This window comes from Mytilus californianus, unplaced genomic scaffold (assembly GCF_021869535.1).
Source record: "Mytilus californianus isolate M0D057914Y unplaced genomic scaffold, xbMytCali1.0.p SCAF_3, whole genome shotgun sequence".
Taxonomy (NCBI): Eukaryota; Metazoa; Mollusca; class Bivalvia; order Mytilida; family Mytilidae; genus Mytilus; species Mytilus californianus.
This window is the reverse complement of record NW_026262679.1, coordinates 84,078,680-84,097,781: the sequence shown is the minus strand read 5'-3', so window position 1 is coordinate 84,097,781 and position 19,102 is coordinate 84,078,680. Positions and strand designations below refer to the sequence as shown.

The 19,102-nt window shown below is 31.8% G+C and overlaps 1 protein-coding gene across 1 annotated transcript; it reads right to left on the bottom strand.

Moving 5' to 3' along the window:
* Positions 1 to 962: 962 nt before the first annotated feature.
* Positions 963 to 18,789, bottom strand: LOC127733667 (uncharacterized). The gene is made up of 9 exons (XM_052242982.1): positions 18,696 to 18,789; positions 17,528 to 17,594; positions 14,142 to 14,357; positions 12,752 to 12,881; positions 11,975 to 12,166; positions 11,060 to 11,230; positions 10,546 to 10,630; positions 9,619 to 9,891; positions 963 to 977 (listed from the first exon to the last, which is right to left on the bottom strand). Exons 1-9 carry the CDS (start codon positions 18,747 to 18,749, stop codon positions 963 to 965), a joined length of 1,203 nt encoding a protein of 400 aa, XP_052098942.1. The 5' UTR covers positions 18,750 to 18,789.
* Positions 18,790 to 19,102: the final 313 nt, after the last annotated feature.

Sequence of the window (19,102 nt, the reverse complement as noted above, 5' to 3'; positions counted from 1 at the left end):
GACTTTGGGTCTGTTCTTCACTGGGTGTGTTGCTTGTCTTCATTTAATGTTTGCTACAGACTTTTCAAATGAGTGGAATGGAAGAGCTCTTAAAAACTTTAACCCAATTTAAATTGTGACTGTCCACAGTCAATTCTTAAACATTGCAGTCTTTTGTTTTTATTTATAGTTAATTTTAGACTACCTTCTTACTTAGGCAGTGACCATTTGATTCTGCTGGAGAGGTCTGGCAAACTGGGTATGACCAGAATATTCATTTTCAAATTTTATACTAGACAGAATATTTATTTACAGTTTGATGACAGTATCATGGAGATTTTTTAATTTTCAGACGCATCAATATCAGTTCAAATAATGTTCAACTTTTTGTGTTTGTGACATTTTTCAACGTCTTCATGGTCTTTGAAGACTATGCAATCAGCTACACTTGTTCAATTTTATATTGTTTGAAGTTTAAAATACATAGCCATTTACATTAGGGTCTGGATGGGGGTCCTCCATTTCTGTATTCTTTAATTTTTAGGCCATTTTTCTCTATTCTTAATAATTTTTGCCCATAATTCTCTGTTCTTTATATATTAACACCTCATTATTCTTTATTTTTTTGGTTCATTTTTCTCTTTTCTGTAAACCCCTATCCACATCAACCTCTTACGTGTCACAGGAACAAATTGAACTTCTGTTCAAAATACACAATGAGACAAATCAGAAGCCAAAAAAAAATTTGAAAATAATACCACAAAAAAGAAAACATGGAAAAGTCTGTAGGTGACCAAGAAAGACTTCAAAGCAGAGTGGTTAAAAACATGAATTTCGATCAAAACAGGCAACACTATCAGGTGCTTCGTGAGAAGATGCATTTAACAATAGCTGTATTGCCTAATGGACAAAGAAATTAGGGAGTTCAGTTTGGTAATGGGCGAAAGATTGTGAAGCGCTTAGAAATGTATGTCTTTGGTCATTTATGACATACTCACCTGATAATAGTGTAGGCTGAATATTATTAGAAGTGAGCATTTTATGTAATTGTGCTTTCTCAAGAAAGAACAAGCTTTGGAGAAACAAACCAGCTTTTAAGACAAAATGCAGGGGGATGCACATATTGTTGCTACTAAGATAAAGAATATCTACTATTTGAAAACTAAGTTCAGCATACATGTATCTGTATCTGTCACTAAGGTTTGTCTTCAAATGTTCTTCAGTCAATATTGATAGATGAAAGATCAAGCAGACTGCTTCAATTCATTTCACCAAAAAAATCTTACAAGTAAAAATAATCATATGGTATGAACATTTAAGTGAAACTTATGATTAATTTAAATCAGATACTTTGTTTTAAAAGTACATTGTAACTGAATTGCTATTGTCCTAAATTTCTGGCTCAGTGAGATAGGTGACATGTAAATTAACTTTAAATTTATTAACATGTAATGCTAAAAGAAAGTAAAATCAACTACACAGATATTCTTAAAAAAAAAGCTGTAATCAATCAAAACTCAATATCTTCTTGTTACATTCAGAATGGCTCAAGTAATAGTAATTCTACAGTCTTTCTTACATCAAATATGCAACCCTTTTTAAAATACTTTTAGAACCAAACAAATTATAACAATAATTGGGAAATTTCTCCTGGGTGAAAAGGCTTTTTGTATCAAACCTTCAAAAAAATGCACTGAAAAAAGATAATCAAATCTAAAGAATAACAAGAGAATCTCTGTATCCATGAATTTTGTTTTACTTATCAATGTAAATGTTTCACATCAAATTACATGTGTAATTAATTACCTACATGTATTAGTAATTCATGGTATTACATGTACCTGGGACAAATAGATAATGTTTTATTCCCAGGTATTACTAAATTTAGTTAAACATGAACTAGGAGTTGCTTACATCCACTTCATTTGAACTTTGGTGGTTATTTGTCTCATTGGCAGTCATACCACATCTCCTTATTTTCATATAGTACTGATTTTTTTTTAGTTATTTGTGGAAAACTTTTAGTGCATACTATATAAGTTTTAATTAACTCCCCACCTGAATAATATCTGTTGAGGAGGTGTTCCATAATTGGAAGGACATACATATAGAAATAGAAGAAGAAGAAGAAGAAGAAGAAGAAAAAGACTGAGTATATTCATACAAGCAGATTTATGATGTGATAAATTCTAAACCATACCTCCATGTTCTTCTTGTCTTATAATAGGAAATTATTCCAAATGTAGTAAAGCCAAACAAACCTGCCAACTTTATAAATGCTACAAAATAATTAAAGGAAACATATAAATATGATAGAATAATTAAGTTACTAGGAAAACTTGGAATGAGATAAAAATCAGATTGTAAAAGGCATCCAAAATATATTTAACTTAACAAAATGTGGCATTTCACATCCATTTTTTTTTCTTTTGAACAAATCTAGAATAGTCAATCTTTTTGGCTAAAATTTTTACTTATTCAATTAATGATCAAGGTTGAAATAATACTGTGTTGTTCAATCAATGTGTCTGTTTTTTATTTATTTTTTTTTTAATTATTAATCATCAGTTAAGATTGCTAATTTATAGTTAAATATTATAAGGCAAAATTTTTTCTTCATTTTTTTCTGCCTTGAAATTCTGATGGTCTGTCTATCGCACAAGATGGTGTCTTCCCGTAGAATAGAGAATGGAAACAAGGAATGGGTCAAAGAGACAACAACCCAACCAAAGAGCAGAAAACAGCCCAAGGTCACCAATGGGTCCTCAACGCACCGAGAAAATTCCGCACCTGGAGACGGGCTGTGCATGTGAAAGTCATTGCAGTGTAGGAGGGCAAACATTTTCTATTTGAACTTTCTTTCGATAACTATGAGCATTCTTTGATATGGTATTGTTTATCATTGTTGTGCTTGTTGTATCTGAGAGTTTAGAACTTTTGTGCATTGATTTTTATTGCACAATCTTTCTTCTTTTATTATCTGATTATTCTACTAATTGAGTAAGTAGTTTAACCATTCAACATATTCATAATACTGTTCTAACCTTCATAGTTAAACCTGTTTTTTAAAAAGATTACTTCATGCACAACTATGTAATTTTTAATGAAATAGTTTTCTTGACAAGCATGACAAGTATGATTATACACATGCACATCATTTTGTAACTTGAATATCTGAGAAAATGTTATTTATAAATTGCATCACATGAATTGGATAGGATCTTATGAATGTCACAATCACTGCTTACTGCACTATGTTGTTGGAACTCTCAAAGGTAAAGAATGAGGCCTAAAAGAAATAGCTAGATCAACTAAGAGATAAAAGCGTTTCAATAGAAAATTTGTTTAGACCCTTTGCATTGTTATTTTGTTTTCCATTTGGAATATTACAATAAAATGCTCCCTTAAACGTTAGAAGTGTCTATATATTATGGCCTTGATAAAACCTTCAACAGCATGGCCAAAATTAAACTTTTTTCAAGATTCTCTTTCTTTCAGTGAAACATCTTTAAGGGTTCCCAGGCATTCTACAAAATGTATTTCCCCTAAATTTGTATCTGAATTCTTAAGTAGCATCAATTTCCCTCAAACTTGTATATCTGATTGCCTACAAGGGTTTCCGCACATTTTCAGTTTAAAACCCCCCTTAAATCGAAGATATAGCCATACATGGCTTAAAGAGTGGTTAATGACTATTTTCTGTTTTGGGAGTAAAAAGTAATAAAATTGCTTAACAATTAACATTATTTCGTTTGAGTGGAATCAGTTCAGCTAATTAACCTGAAATTTAAGGCTATTTTCTAAGTTTTAGCCAAATCTTGAGCTGAAAAATAGAATATTGTACAGAAAAATGCCCCAAAATGAAATGGCTAAATATCAATTTTTTTTAAGAAATTAAAGATGTAGAAAAAATGCGTCGTTTAATTTCCCTCAAAAAGTGCATGCTATTCAAGGAACATTACTATGTAACACTGTTTAAGATTTAGAATTTTTGAACCAACCAAAACCGACAACCAGCATACTTTGTTATCCCCCCTTTTTTCCCTGAAAATGCCATTTTTAGTCTGTAAAAGTGCCTTCTTCTTAATAACTCTGTATTTATTTCATGTAATTGTGACCAATTTATATGAATATTAACCTTTTCCATTATATCACTTTAAACTTCATAATTTCCATACTTGCACTCATGTTCTGTACATTTAAGGGAAATCAAGGTCATTAAGGGTAAAAAACGGACAACCGACACACTTTTCATCCCCAAAAAGAATGCCATTTCAAGTCAATATAAGTGCGTTATATTAAGAACTCTTTATCTGTATTTCTTATATTTGTGAGTCACTGAACAACTTTTTATAATGTTCACTAACTTATTCCTTTATATCACTTTTAATTTGATAATTGCCATAATTACATACATGTTCTGTTCAATTTAGGGAAAGGAGGGCGCGATCATTATGGACCCGTTCTGGATTCATAACTTAGTGAAAGATAAAACATGTATTTGATTTGTTTTGGCATTGACAAAATAGCATTTGAACTTATGCTTTTTTTGGCAGAAATAGGTTAAGTGATCATTGTTATGCCCCACCTATGATAGTAGAGGGGCATTATGTTTTCTGGTCTGTGCGTCCGTCCTTTCGTCTGTCCGTCCGTCTGTTTTTTTTTGTCAAGGTAGTTTTGAATGAAGTTGAAGTACAATCAACTTGAAAGTTAGTACACATGTTTCCTATGATATGATCTTTCTAATTGTAATGCCATATTAGAGTTTTAACCCCAATTTCACGGTCCACTAAACATAGAAAATGATAGTTTGAGTGGGGCATCCGTGTACTATCGACACATTCTTGTTAAACAAAGTCATTTATGAGGCTCAACACTGGAATTATCTCATTTGTTGTATACTGCTTGGACTGTCGTGTTGGCACACTTAGTTATATACTAGTAACTGTCAATGTAACAATATACGTAAAACCAACCAAGAAGACTCAAAGTTATGTCAGAAAGTTTTCCTGTCATTGTTGTTTCAACATAAATTTCAGTTGATGCCAAGAGTGTCAACATATGAGAGCCACTGATAAATCGTATGTTTTATTAGTATCCCAAAAATATCCCTGGTCCACAACTGTCTTATATTGCCTATGAGTGGAAATGAAGTAGCATAGGCGGATCCAGGGGGGGGGGCCCTCTTGTCGGAAAAATTTGATTATATAGGGAATCACTGAAGCATGACTGGAGCCCCCCCCCCCCCCCCCTTAGGTCAGTCAGCGGGCCCTCCCTTATGAAAAGTTCTAGAGCCACCACTGAGTAGATACAAACCATTTCATATATCCTAGCGATATATATCTATATAGTTATTAGGTTGTGTTAATCACTTATATTGTCTTACATACAAAAAACCATGCAGTGCAGTTTTAACTATTTTAGTTTTATTATAAAATTCATATTCACCAAAGATAAAAGCATTATACTCCCCAAAGAAGGAAATTATTTATATGAGTTACATTAGAAATCCACTTGCAAGTTTACTTTTGTTGGAAAAATAATTTTGGTATTCATACTATAGTATTAGAATATTCTTTAAATTCATAGCAACTGACTAACACAAGTTGTTTTAGTGTGACATTGTCTACAACAGTATATTATTCAATGATAGGTTGAAGCTTTTTCATGTATGTCTTCATTGTTTCAATTTTATAAAACATTTATAAAATAAAACTAAATATATTAAAAAGTTCAAACCATGGTTTTCAATGAATGTTGCAAAACAACTGCCTCACTAAGTTACTCAGAAACTGACCTTACCATGAAAACTTTACCTGAAATCACTAAACCCTAAAAATAAGGTCAAGGTACAGGCCAGTTGACACTTATCAGACAGTTTGAACAGTTTCAATAAATTCAATCAGTATGTAATATAGATCTGACATACCTATCAAATGAGAAACTGACCTTATAACAAAAACTGGACCCTGGTCATTGAACTATGACAATGAAGCCAAGGTCAGTTGACACATGTCAGTGTCATATAAACGTTACAACACATTAACACCATATATAATTAATTCAACATATATAAAAAAAAATGTGGTATGAGACAACTCTTCATCCAATATATTATGACAATATATTTTTTGGGATACTAATAAAACATACGATTTATCAGTGGCTCTCATATGTTGACACTCTTGGCATCAAGATCAAAAGTTGTCAATGTTGATAATTATTGGTCACAGTACAGCCTTCAACGTGGAGCTTAGGCTAACACCCCAAAGTTAGCCCTTTATGAGAAAGTGACCTGATTACTAAAACTTGCCCATGACCATGACAGGACCATGAAAATAAAACAAAGGTCAGTTGACACATTTTAAACTGACATATTCACCTTACAATGAATTTATACACCAATTATTATTGATTTACCATACCTAGTTACACCATAAGCTACAGTGGCATCAAACTTGGTGGTTGTAGGTCAAAAAGTGTGTGAGATATACAAAAGTGCATGCAAGACAGTAAAGAAATCCTTATGTCTCACTTTAATCTGCTTAACCTTCCAGAGCACCTGAGATCATCCCCAGTTTTTAGTGGGGTTCGTGTTGCTTAGTGTTTAGTTTTCTATGTTGTGTCTTGTGTACTATTGTGTGTCTGTTTGTCTTTTTCTTTTTTGGTCATGGCATTCTCGGTTTATTTTCAATCTATGAGTTTTACTGTCCCTCTGGTATCTCTCGCCACACTTTTTAAGTGACTTCAATGCAGATGAGACAAAAATGGGAGACAATTCAATAAAGACAAAAGAAATGCATGCTACTGATTTAATATGCATGCATGTTGACCAATCATTAAGAAATCACATCCTGAACTGAAAAAATCTAACAGAAATGCAAGACATATAAATATTTATTTTAATCAATTACATTTTTTAATGTGATACAATATAGTAGTAATTTCAAAATAATTACAATAATTACATTGAGAATATTGGTATCACAGTTTCCTAATCACAGTTCTAACTATCACAGTTTCTCCTAATCACAGTTCTTACCAACACAGTTTCTTAATATCAAAGTTTCCTAATCACAGTTCTTTCTATCACAGTTTCTTAATATCACAGTTTCTTAATCACAGTTCTTACTACATGTATCACAGTTTCTTAATATCACAGTTTCCTAATCACAGTTCTTACTATCACAGTTTGTTAATATCAAAGTTTCCTAATCACAGTTCTTACTATCACAGTTTCTTAACATCACAGTTTCCTAATATCACAGTCCTTACTATCACAGTTTCTTAACATCACAGTTTCTTAATATCACAGTTTCTTAATCACTGTTCTTACTATCACATTTTCTTAACATCACAGTTTCTTAATCACAGTTCTTACTATCACATTTTCTTAACATCACAGTTTCTTAATCACTGTTCTTACTACATGTATCACAGTTTCTTAATATCACAGTTTCCTAATCACAGTTCTTACTATCACAGTTTCTTAACATCACAGTTTCCTAATATCACAGTCCTTACTATCACAGTTTCTTAACATCACAATTTCTTAATATCACAGTTTCTTAATCACTGTTCTTACTATCACATTTTCTTAACATCACAGTTTCTTAATCACTGTTCTTACTATCACATTTTCATAACATCACAGTTTCTTAATCACAGTTCTTACTATCACATTTTCTTAACATCACAGTTTCTTAATCACAGTTCTTACTATCACATTTTCTTAACATCACAGTTTCTTGATCACAGTTTTTACTATCACCTTTTCTTAACATCACAGTTTCTTAATCACAGTTCTCACTATCACATTTTCTTAACATCACAGTTTCTTAATCACTGTTCTTACTATCACATTTTCTTAAATCACAGTTTCTTAATCACAGTTCTTACTATCACAGTTTGTATAATTTATTAATGTATATGAATAATATAAATTACAAAGAATCACTGTATTATACACTACATGTCTATACTAATAGGAGACAAAACAATTCCCATTTCCATTTTCAATTTTAAATTTTTTCAAATTTTGTCAAAGACTTTGGCACATTACCATCATACAAATGGTGATGTCATATAAACATTTTCAGTGTAGAAAGTATTTTACAAATTCCTGATGTCAAGCACCTTTTGGTTAAAAACAATTAAAAAACAGAATAAAAAAATAATAGGAATCAAAGTTTTCAAATATTGGAAAAATTTATGAGTCATTCTTCTAAAATAGCTAGATGCAAAAATATGATGAACTGCTGCATGTTCCTGATAGTACTAATGCATAGTTATATATAGACCTGTTTTGACAGACCTGTAGGGAAAATGCATTAAAATATGACATTTTTAAGGAACTTTCAGATTTTGTTTCAATTTCAGAATTTTATAATGGCTGGCCTCCACCTTCTCTTACAGCCAACCTATACTCTCACCATTTTTGTCTTCTAAAAAATCATACAATTTGATGGAATACAGCATTTATTCAAATATAGGAAATATTGGGAGTACATGTCCCAAAATAGAAAAATATAGGAAGCCTCAAAAGAAATAGGAGACTTGATAGCTGGCAACATATATGCATATATGATATAATGCAGTATAAATAATAAACATTGTGAATGGATAATTTAACATCATTAAGATATTGTTAATTTACTCTGACTTAAGAGGTTTTAAAAAAAGATATCAATACTGTTTTGTTTCACTTTCCCATTTTGTTTATAACTTACTCATAAAACATACTCATAAACATCTAGATTACCATTAAAATACATGTAATACTGACAGAATTATGTCACTTTTTTGGTATATTTTTAATAAGATTCAAATACTACACCATGTTTATGTCATGTAGTCAGGTTATTTTCAATATTGTTTCTCTTTATTCTTCGTCCAAAAAAGTATTGATGGCATTAACAATCTTTTGTGAAATTTTGTATTCTTCAAATAAAAATTTCACACCCTTTTTATCCCTGTTGTATACAGTCTTGATGTGTTCAAAAGAAACACCATGTCTTGCCAGTAATACACTTGCTGGTTTTGTTATTATTTTTTTCTTAATAAATTCTGCATAAGACTCCACACAAGTGTGATACATAAGCGAATAAACATCAACATTATTAAAAAAAGATGACAGTTTTACATCAAAAAGACTTTGAAGAGACTTCACATCTTCAATAGCATTGTGAGCAGAGTATGAGATATTAAGAAATTTTTCAACAAGTGTTTGTTGTTTATAGTTCACAACCTCATCCTTGTTAATAACTCTACGAGCCAATTTTAAAGTATCAACAAAACCCTTTACTAGTTTGCAATAAGTTGTGTATAAATTTGATTCTTTAAGTTTCCTGACTAAAATAGGTATATTGTGACCAATTAAAATAGGTTTTTCTAAAACAGATAAAAATTCTAAAAAGTCTAACAGTGCTTTCTGTTAGAAATTGGTTCCACTTTTTCTCCATGAACGTACATAATGTTGGTACTCTGACTGTATGTAATGCCAGTGACCCTGCTTGCCTCAATTTGTATGTCAACCCTTGGAATTACATACTTCTGAAATACATTCTCACCATTTTTTGCAGCAATCTGTGTAATGTCACAATTCCTTCCTAAGCCTTTCGTTTCCAAGTCAAAGAATACTTTGCTTTCTGAACCAGATATCATAATTTGCTGAGGAATCTGAGGAACATTTTCTGTGTTATCCATGTTTAGTTCAAATTGTGTCTCATAAGTGGGTCCCTCTTTAATAGTGCTTTTCCTTTCATTTAAATTCTTTTTTTTCTTTAAGGAAATCCTCCTTTTCTTAATTTCTTTTTTATTCGATGCCTGCTTTCTTTTCTTTCTTTTTGCATCCATTTTTGATGTCAAAGATGTGGTAAAATCACCAGGAGAGAGATTTGAAGCCTCATTAACCTAAAAATTACAATTGATTTATAATGCAAATAAGACAAAAAGAAGATTTAACAATATAGCTATAAATTAAAGACATCGATATTATACAATCTTGAATATTTGAAGTGGTTTGAATGGTATTGACAAAAAAAAACACTAATATTGACTGAGTCAGAGCTGAGGTCAGTATCTAATTTTTCCTGTCAAAAACAATGCCATGTTTCTAAAAAATGTCCTTTATCATGTTTATACAGTAGAATATGAAGTTACAACTTACCATCAGGTTATTACATGGATAACTTGCATCAAGTTTATATCATTTGTGGTAAGGGGACAAGGAGTTTGAGCTAAAATGATTTTTGAGGAGCAGCTAATATATCGACATAAAATAATACAGAGATTTTATAGACATAATATATCTGATCTAAGGGATTTGTCTGAAGCAATTTGCCTGGTCAAACCACAAATAACTAAAGATTTCAAGCTATCAGAATTGTTGCAATATCTTTAGCTTTGACATTTCATAAAGTCTAGCAAGAGCTGAGCTAGGTGAGACTAACAAGGGGAAATATGATCAAAAGATGTGTGTTAATAAAACATAAAACCAATATCTTCTAAATTAATCCTTACACACATAAGGAAATAAACATAAATACACATAACGTTTTATTTTACCTTAGGCAAGTAGCTGTAGCCTTCATTTTTTTGAAGAACTGCAGCAGATAGTCTGTTTTTAAGGGAACATGATCCTCCATAATGTCTGAAATATACAATTTCTATACATTCAATGAAAGAAAAAGATATGCAGAATGTATATTAGACAAAATTTCATACAAAATAAGAGGCTCCAAGGAGCCAGCAAATTGAGTAATCTATCACCTGAATTAAGTAGAGTGGTGACCTTTCATTTTTACATAATCAGATTTATTAATAAATATAGACAATACATGTTCATTGTTGGCAAATATAAAATTAATTTGTATGAGCTCTTTTGTCGGGTTGTTGTCGCTTTGACATATTCCCCATTTCCATTCTCAATTTGATTACTGGGTTACAAATAACTAGTTTAATACTTAAGCTCTAAATAGACTACATCGTGGTAGATAACCAGGATACCTTTTTAAGTCTACAACTGAATATAGACTGTAAATGCACTAGTTGCAGTTTACATATATTTATGTGTGTTTACCTTGACTTTGGTGCTTTTGAAGATGCCATCTGATTGAAGCTTTCATTTGCCTGTGTTGATCCTAATTCTGCTATAGCATCAGACCGAGATGTATATTTTGATACCAATACCAATAGTTCTTCTTTCAGGGATTCATTTGTTAGTGGATTACCACCTGGAAGGCTCCTATACCTATAATTGTATTGCATGCTACATCAATACATATACAACACATGGTTACAGCCAAACAATACTGAATTAATTTGACCAGCATTAGAAAACATCTAGCTCAATTGAAGCTCCTGGGGTTTTTTTCAGAGACCGTGTCAAATAAATAAAGTATTGTTTCATAACAATAAAGTAAAGGCTTATTATTATCATTCTGCTACTTTTATATTACTTTAAATTCAAAAATTATTTCGAAAAATGTGACAGGGTTAAACTCTATTTAATTCTAACTCGCATTCTGAAATTTTTTATATGAATTAAACAAGATATTTCTCAATATCACAAAAATTAAAATCGCATTTTCGTCTAAAATGACAAAATCGCAGTCATAAATGCGCACAATAATTTCTGAATTTACAGTATGTGGATAATTCCAATGGAAAAAGTTTAAATAAGATTAAAAATAGTTTTGGTATTAGGACAGTCAGAAAAAAAACTGCAGGAAATGGCAAGAGCCTTAAAGTTTATTAGATTAACAGGAACATGATAAATAAAACATATTTAAGGTTTTTATTACATAGAAGTTAACACAGACTCCGGGATATCTAATGACCCTGTTTACAGAGAGAGGCTTTATTATGCTACTAGCATAATAAAACTAAAGATTTCATATGTTCTCTAAGACTTTTTGTAAAGAAGGTTTATTGGTCATTGATAATTTAGAATTTTACCCATACTTAGTACCTTGTCTGAATCATAGAATCTTACTTAAAATTTGTTGGATTCTCCTTATATTTACACCATGTGACCTCTCTGCAACTGTCATGATTGCCAAATATATGTGGTACAATTCTGTCTAGAGATACTTTTATATCATCTTCAGTTGTTCCTCCCGTAATTGCATACATGAAACATCTTAGTATATATTCTCTGGTATCATCCTGTTTAAGTTCCTTGTACCTTCAAATTAAATTAGTTATTACCTTTGTTTATTCAATTAACTAGAAAAATATCAATTTTGTTTTTGTTTTGGGTTTGTGTTTCAAAAACAATGTTTTCAATGTTGTCAATATTTTTTTTCAAATTTATCACTGGAAAATTACTCATCATTCAACCAACATACTGTGTCTGTCCCAAGTCAGGAGCCTGTAATTCAGTGGTTGTCGTTTGTTGACGTGTTACATATTTGTTTTTTCATTCATTATTTTGTACATAAATTAGGCAGTTAGTTTTCTTGTTTGAATTGTTTTACATTTGTCATTTTGGGGCCTTTTATAGTTGACTATGCGGTATAGGCTTTGCTCATTGTTGAAGGCTATACAGTGAGCTACAGTTGTTAATTTCTGTATCAGTTGGTCTCTTGTGGAGAGTTGTCCATTTGGCAATCATACCACGTCTTTTCTTTATATATAGGTTCAGGAATTCTGCTTTAGGATTATAAGTCAAATCTGAACTAAAAAAAAACAAAAACACTTTGTTTGTTTAATTATAATTAGTTACTAAAGTGTAGCATTGGATGCATAGTGGTACATTTATATAGCTTACTTTACAGACATTTGATGCAAACTTTTTGATAAGCCCTTTTTCAAATGATTCTGATCATCTCTCTTTTCAAGATCTTCAAAATCAACTTTCAATTTTGAAGTGGTAGCTGCATCATTGTCAGCATGTATCACTAAAAGAATAAAAGAACATGCGATCATTATAGAAATTTCATATCATTGGGCTTTTTTTTTTCAAGGTTTAACAGTTATGGATGCATGAAAAATAAACTGCTTCGGTGAGCGCAGCTGGATACGCTTACAGAGGTCCAACCCTGAACAGTTTAGGCAAAAAAGGACACAATATTCAAGCTTGATACAGGTCTGAATTTGGATTGTTATTAAATATTTGATATATTATAGGTTTCTGAATAAATGTAGTCAAAGAACTTGAAATTGTTTATATGAAAGATTTCTTGTGTTGAGCAATACACTGTGCTGTTGCATAATACTTAGTAAATCTGTTGTCAGACTATAAACAAATAAAATCTTATAACTCGGAAACATAAAATGAATATTTATAAAAATGAAAAGGGAGCTTACAAAAATAGATATAAACAATTTACCAAAGTTTCATAAAAAATGCTGAAAGCATTTTTGAGTTATTGTCCCAAAACTGTCCCAAAACTGGAAAATCCCCCTTTTTGTAATGAATAAAACCTCATAAATCAGAAACGTATAGTCTGAAATTTATAAAAATCAAAAGGGAGCTCATGTCCATAGAAATAAACAACTCACCAAAGTTTCTTGCAAATTTGTGAAATTGTTTTTGAGTTGTTGTATGAAAACTGGAAAATCCCCCCTTTTTTAATTAATAAAACCCCAAAACTCTGAAACAGTAAATCCTAAATTTATAAAAAAAAACGAAAGGGAGCTCACGTCAATAGATATGAACAATTCACAAAAGTTTCATGCAAATTGGTGAAATTGTTTTTGAGTTATTGTCCGAAAGGGGGAAATCACCCCTTTTTTAATGAATTAAACCCCAAAACTTGAAAATGATAAATCTGAAATGTATACAAAATGAAAGGGAGCTCCAGTCAATAGATATAAACAATTCACCAAAGTGTCATGCATATTGATCAAAGCGCTTTTGAATTAATGTCCAACATGTTGACGAGGAAGGACAGACGGTCAACGGTATACCATAATACGGCCTGTAAACAGGCTTTTAAAAACAGTCTTTCTTCACCTGAATAATGAATGGATACTATTATTTGTATATGTTGAATGAGCAATATTTCAGCTATAGGAACATATGTAGTGCATTGAAATTGTCTGCTGAGCAAGGTTTTGTAGGCAATATAAATAGGGACATCCATATACTTCAGACAAGTTCTTCTTTTATAACCAAATTTCCCTTGTAAAATGTACATGCAATTCAAATAGCATACCTTTTATTTCACACCCTTCATTTTTTAAAGTGTGTGCCATCGATACTGCCATATCTGATTCCATGGCCTTGCTTGACCCATACCAGTTTTTAGAACAAAGGTGGTCTGGAATCTGAGTTTGATTTGCAAGATGGTATTCACAGGTCTTGCATGATCTGCTTCTTTGATCCCAGAGCATTATTTTTCCAGTTTCTTTTCCAATCATAGTTGCATGGCCTTTTAAAATTAAAACCATTATTGTACTTATAAAATGTTCATGTTAATTTCAGTAAATATAATCTATGAACTAGATAGACATCCTCTAATTTAGGGATAAAAGCTGAACTTGGTAAACACACAATTTATGTTTACATTTTTTTAGGGGGATTGCCTTAGATAATCTTTTTTTTCAAATTTTTCTGATACAGAATAATAGTGATATTGCTAAATCCATTATTCAAATCAAGTAACAAATAAAATGCTCTGCAGGGCGCAGCTTGATACGACCACAGAGGTTGACCCTGAACAGTTGGGGCAAGTATGGACACAACATTCAAGCTTGATACAGCTTTGCATTTGGATTGTGATTAAATATTTGACACAGCATAGGTTTCTGACACAGAATGAATGTGGTCTAAGAACTTAAAAATTTTAAATTGGACATTCACCTATTATGGTCCAATATCCAAAATCTAAATACATGGTTAAATTCAGCATATCAAAGAACCCCAAGAATTCAATTTTTGATGAAATCAAACAAAGTTTAATTTTGGACCCTTTTGACCTCAATGTGGACAAAGTTGATAACAGGGCCCAAAAATCAAAAATCTAAATACATGGTTAGATTCAGCATATCAAAGAACCCCATATATTCAATTTTTGTTGAAATCAAACAAAGTTTAATTTTGGACCCCGATTTGGACCAACTTGAAAACTGGGCCCATAATCAAAAATCTAAATACATGTTAAGATTCAGCATATCAAAGAACCCTAAGAATTCAATTTTTGTTAAAATCAAACTAAGTTTAATTTTGGACCCTTTGGACCTTAATGTAGACCAATTTGAAAACGGAACCAAAAATTAAGAATCTAAATACACGGTTAGATTCGGCACATCAAAGAACCCCAATAATTCAATTTTTGATGAAATCAAACAAAGTTTGATTTTGGACCCTTTGGACCTCAATGTGGACCAATTTAAAAACGGGGCCCAAAATCCAAAAACTAAATACACAGTTAGATTCAGCATGTTAAAGAACCCCAAGAATTCAAGAATAAAATCCCATTGAAATTGGTCAAGAAATAAGCAATTTATACGAAGTATCTTCTTTTGTACAATACTGTGCAATTAAATATTTCTTGCTTTTGCGCAATACTGTACAATTGACAATTTCTTGCTATTGCGCAATATTGTGCTATTGGATATTTCTTGCTATTGCGCAATACTGTGCAACTGAAGATTTCTTGCTATTGCGCATTACTGTGCAATTGAAGATTTCTTGCTATTGTGCAATACTGTGCAATTGAAAATTTCTTGCTATTGCACAATACTTATTATATAATAATTTACACATCCTGTTTGGTGTGTATCTTCTACCATATCATTATTATTTGCTTTTAAATATAAATCAGAAATAAGCAACTTAAAACGGAAAATTTTAAAAGAAAAAAAAAGGAAAAAAAGAAAAAAATCCCCCCCCCCCCAAATTTTTGGAACCCCCTTATGATTCATCACCCCCAAACTCAATCCCAGCCTTCCCTTTGTGGTATGGTACCTTGCAGTGCAATTTCAGAGAGATCCATACACTTGAACACAAGTTATTGTCTGGAAACTAGAAAAATGTGTTTTTTGGCCCCTTTTTGGCCCCAAATTCCAAAACGTTTAGGGCAATTACCCCCAAACTCAAACCCAGCTTTCCCTTTGTGATATGGAACCTTGTAGTACAATTTCAGAAAGATCCATACACTTACACACAAGTAACTGTCCTGAAACTAGAAAAATGCTTGTTTTTTGCCCCTTTTTGGCCCCTAATTCCTAAAATATTGAGGCAATTACCCCCATCATTAATCCCAGCCTTCCCTTTGTGGTATGGTACCTTGCAGTACAATTTCAGAGAGATCCATACACTTGAACACAAGTTATTTTCTGGAAACTAGAAAAATGCTTATTTTTGGCCCCTAATTCCTAAACGTTTCGGCAATTACCCCCAAACTCAATTCCAGCGTTCCCTTTGTGATATGGAACCTTGCAGTACAATATCGGAAAGATCCATACACTTACACACAAGTTATTGTCATGAAACTAGAAAAATGCTTGTTTTTTGCCCCTTTTTTGGCCCCTAATTCCTAAATTTTGAGGCAATTACCCCCAAAATCAATCCCAGCATTCCTTTTGTGATATGGAACCTTGTGGTACAATGTCAGAGAGATCCATACACTAACACACAAGTTATGTCTGGAAGTTACAAAAATGATTATTTTTGGCCCCCTATTCCTTTACTGTTGGTACCATAACCCCCAAAATCAATCCCAACCTTCCTTTTGTGGTATTGAACCTTGTGGTAAAATTTCATAGAGATCCATTAACTTAAACTAAAGTTAGAGTGCGAAAACCAATGTGTCTTCGGACTATGCAGATGACGACGACGCCAACGTCATACCAATATACGACCACAAAAATTTGTTTGCGGTCGTATAAAAACAGTTTCCCGTATATCTTTGGAGCTAACGACAGCTTAAAAAATTTAATAAATTAGGGACTCTTTTTGCTTGCGCATATTTATGTTCTTATACTTTAAATTATTTCTATGTCAGATGTACTTTTTATGCTTATATGACAACAAGGTTGATATGACGTGTGACATCCCCTCTTTGTTTACATTTGAATCCGTGACCTTGACCTTTGACCTTGAAAATCAATACAGTTCTAGATATTACTTAGTACTAAGTATTTACAAAGTTTAATTTTTAAAAACCTATTTAAGAATGTTGATTCTAGTGTTCATAAGGGTGTTTAAAACAGTGACCTTGACCCTGGCCCTTGACATATTCTTCAAGATTAAATATGTATGAAATTTGGTCAAAATCCATGGAAGGATGTTCAGTCCAGTGTTCTAACAAGGGTGTTACACACAGATGAATTGATAAGGGTTCATTTAAAAGAATAAGAAAATTACATGGTAATTCAAGGGCATAGCCTATAGCTATGAGCATTACTTTTTAAAATTGTGAAAATCCTTTCTTTAGTCTGTAATTAGTTATAGGCACTTGAAGTCACTGACAGAAAAGTAATAACTAGGTTTCAAGATTGCAGTTCTGCAAATTATTTAAAATCATAATTTGAAAGCAATAATTTACAAGAGACAACAACAGTTTTTGCTGATTGTCAAATTTTCCAGCACAATTACCAGTATTACTGTTATAATTCCATCCAGATCCTCTTTTCTGCCAACCACCATCAAAACTTGCTGCCACCTGTAAAACAGATTAAAACCAGCATAATAACATAATAAATCCAAGGTTAAATTTTAAACCAGAGGCTTCCAGGAGCCTTAAATTGCTCAACTGGTTGTCAGTTGAGCTGAACTATGCACAGGAATTTTAAGCAAAGTTAGATTTTAGTAACTGTGGCCATCTTTGATAATGAAGAGCAAGGCTAACAGTAACATGCAATCTTTTTATCCAGTTACTTCATTTCAGATTTCAGTCAATTCCAGCTAAAAATTTAGAAGTTTTTGGCATTTCAATATATTGTTATTTTTGTCAACTGTGGCTATCTTGGATGATGGTCGGGGCTGCATAACACAATTGTAAAAGGACAACCCAAGGATCATTGTTGCTGAAAATCTGTAATTGTTTGCCATTTGAGGATAATAATAGCCACCCTCTTAGATAGAGTGTCTGAGACAGGGACGTTTGGTTCAATTTACACATGAAAAAACTTGACTGCTGAGTTCAGCAAAATACATGTAGTTGTACCCGGTAATAAATTAACACACAAAATGTAAATACAGCTAAATGCAAGCATACAATGTCTACTAAGAAAATTATTTTGAAAATATTTATATATACATATATACTGGCAACACACAAACTGTACTTTAAAACAAACAATAATGTACAAAATAACTTACATGTAAATTACAAGTTTAGTGAAATCCAGTCCATAGAAAAAAAATGTACAAAAACCCATTACCCGGTAATCATTTTGAAGAATGTATATCAAAAATGATTGATTTCTCTGTAAGATGCAGATTATATAGACCTTGATTTACATAATTGTATAATATGTTATGCAAACAAATATACAATAAGCTTTAAGCTAAAAGCAAAGACTTTAGCAAGCATTATGTTGTACATTTGTCCTCAGTAGGAATTGAACCTACATACAAAAGTATTCTCCATGTCAGATGAAGACTTTAAAAGTTGTATACATAATTGATCAAGCAAATAAATACCAAGAAAAATGATAAGTTTGTAATGGTATTTGGTTCAAGTCAGTATTTATGCTGAAGGAATTTAAAAAAAAATGTTTGCAGATGAGTAATTATTTATATATTTATATAAATGACATACTTTGCCATGACTTAGAAGTTTTTCTTGATGTTGAGCTTCTCTGCAGGAGGTCATAGCAACATCATGTATTGTCTTACTGAACTCTTTCTCATTTTTGCGCAATGTTGTATCACTAATTGGTGGTAAGTTGCATTCTGTTAAGAAAGTTGTTTACATGGGATGGTCCCATTCCTGCATGTGCCATACCTGTGTATACAAAAGTTGCATGATAAATGTGTATATATGTGGTGTTTTGTGGTCAAATGAGCAATATTTCAGCTATATCATGATTGGAATAAGGTGTCAGGCATTGAAATAAATGTCGGCTTTGGCTATACTAGCAACCAATGCAGGTTGGTATGTCAGCAATCAAATATGTTTTGCAGTTTCCATACTTTGTAAATAAAAGACAGTGTTTTATTCTAGTG

What these genes read in the sequence shown, in the direction of transcription:
- LOC127733667 (XM_052242982.1), bottom strand. Translation starts at nt 18,749, where the DNA reads ATGACCTCCTGCAGAGAAGCTCAACATCAAGAAAAACTTCTAAGTCAT. An exon ending in TTGCATCAAATGTCTGTAAA is followed by an intron (nt 12,167 to 12,751) that starts GTAAGCTATATA and finishes TTTAATTTGAAG; the next exon opens with GTACAAGGAACTTAAACAGG. An exon ending in TCAAAAGCACCAAAGTCAAG is followed by an intron (nt 10,631 to 11,059) that starts GTAAACACACAT and finishes TGTATATTTCAG; the next exon opens with ACATTATGGAGGATCATGTT.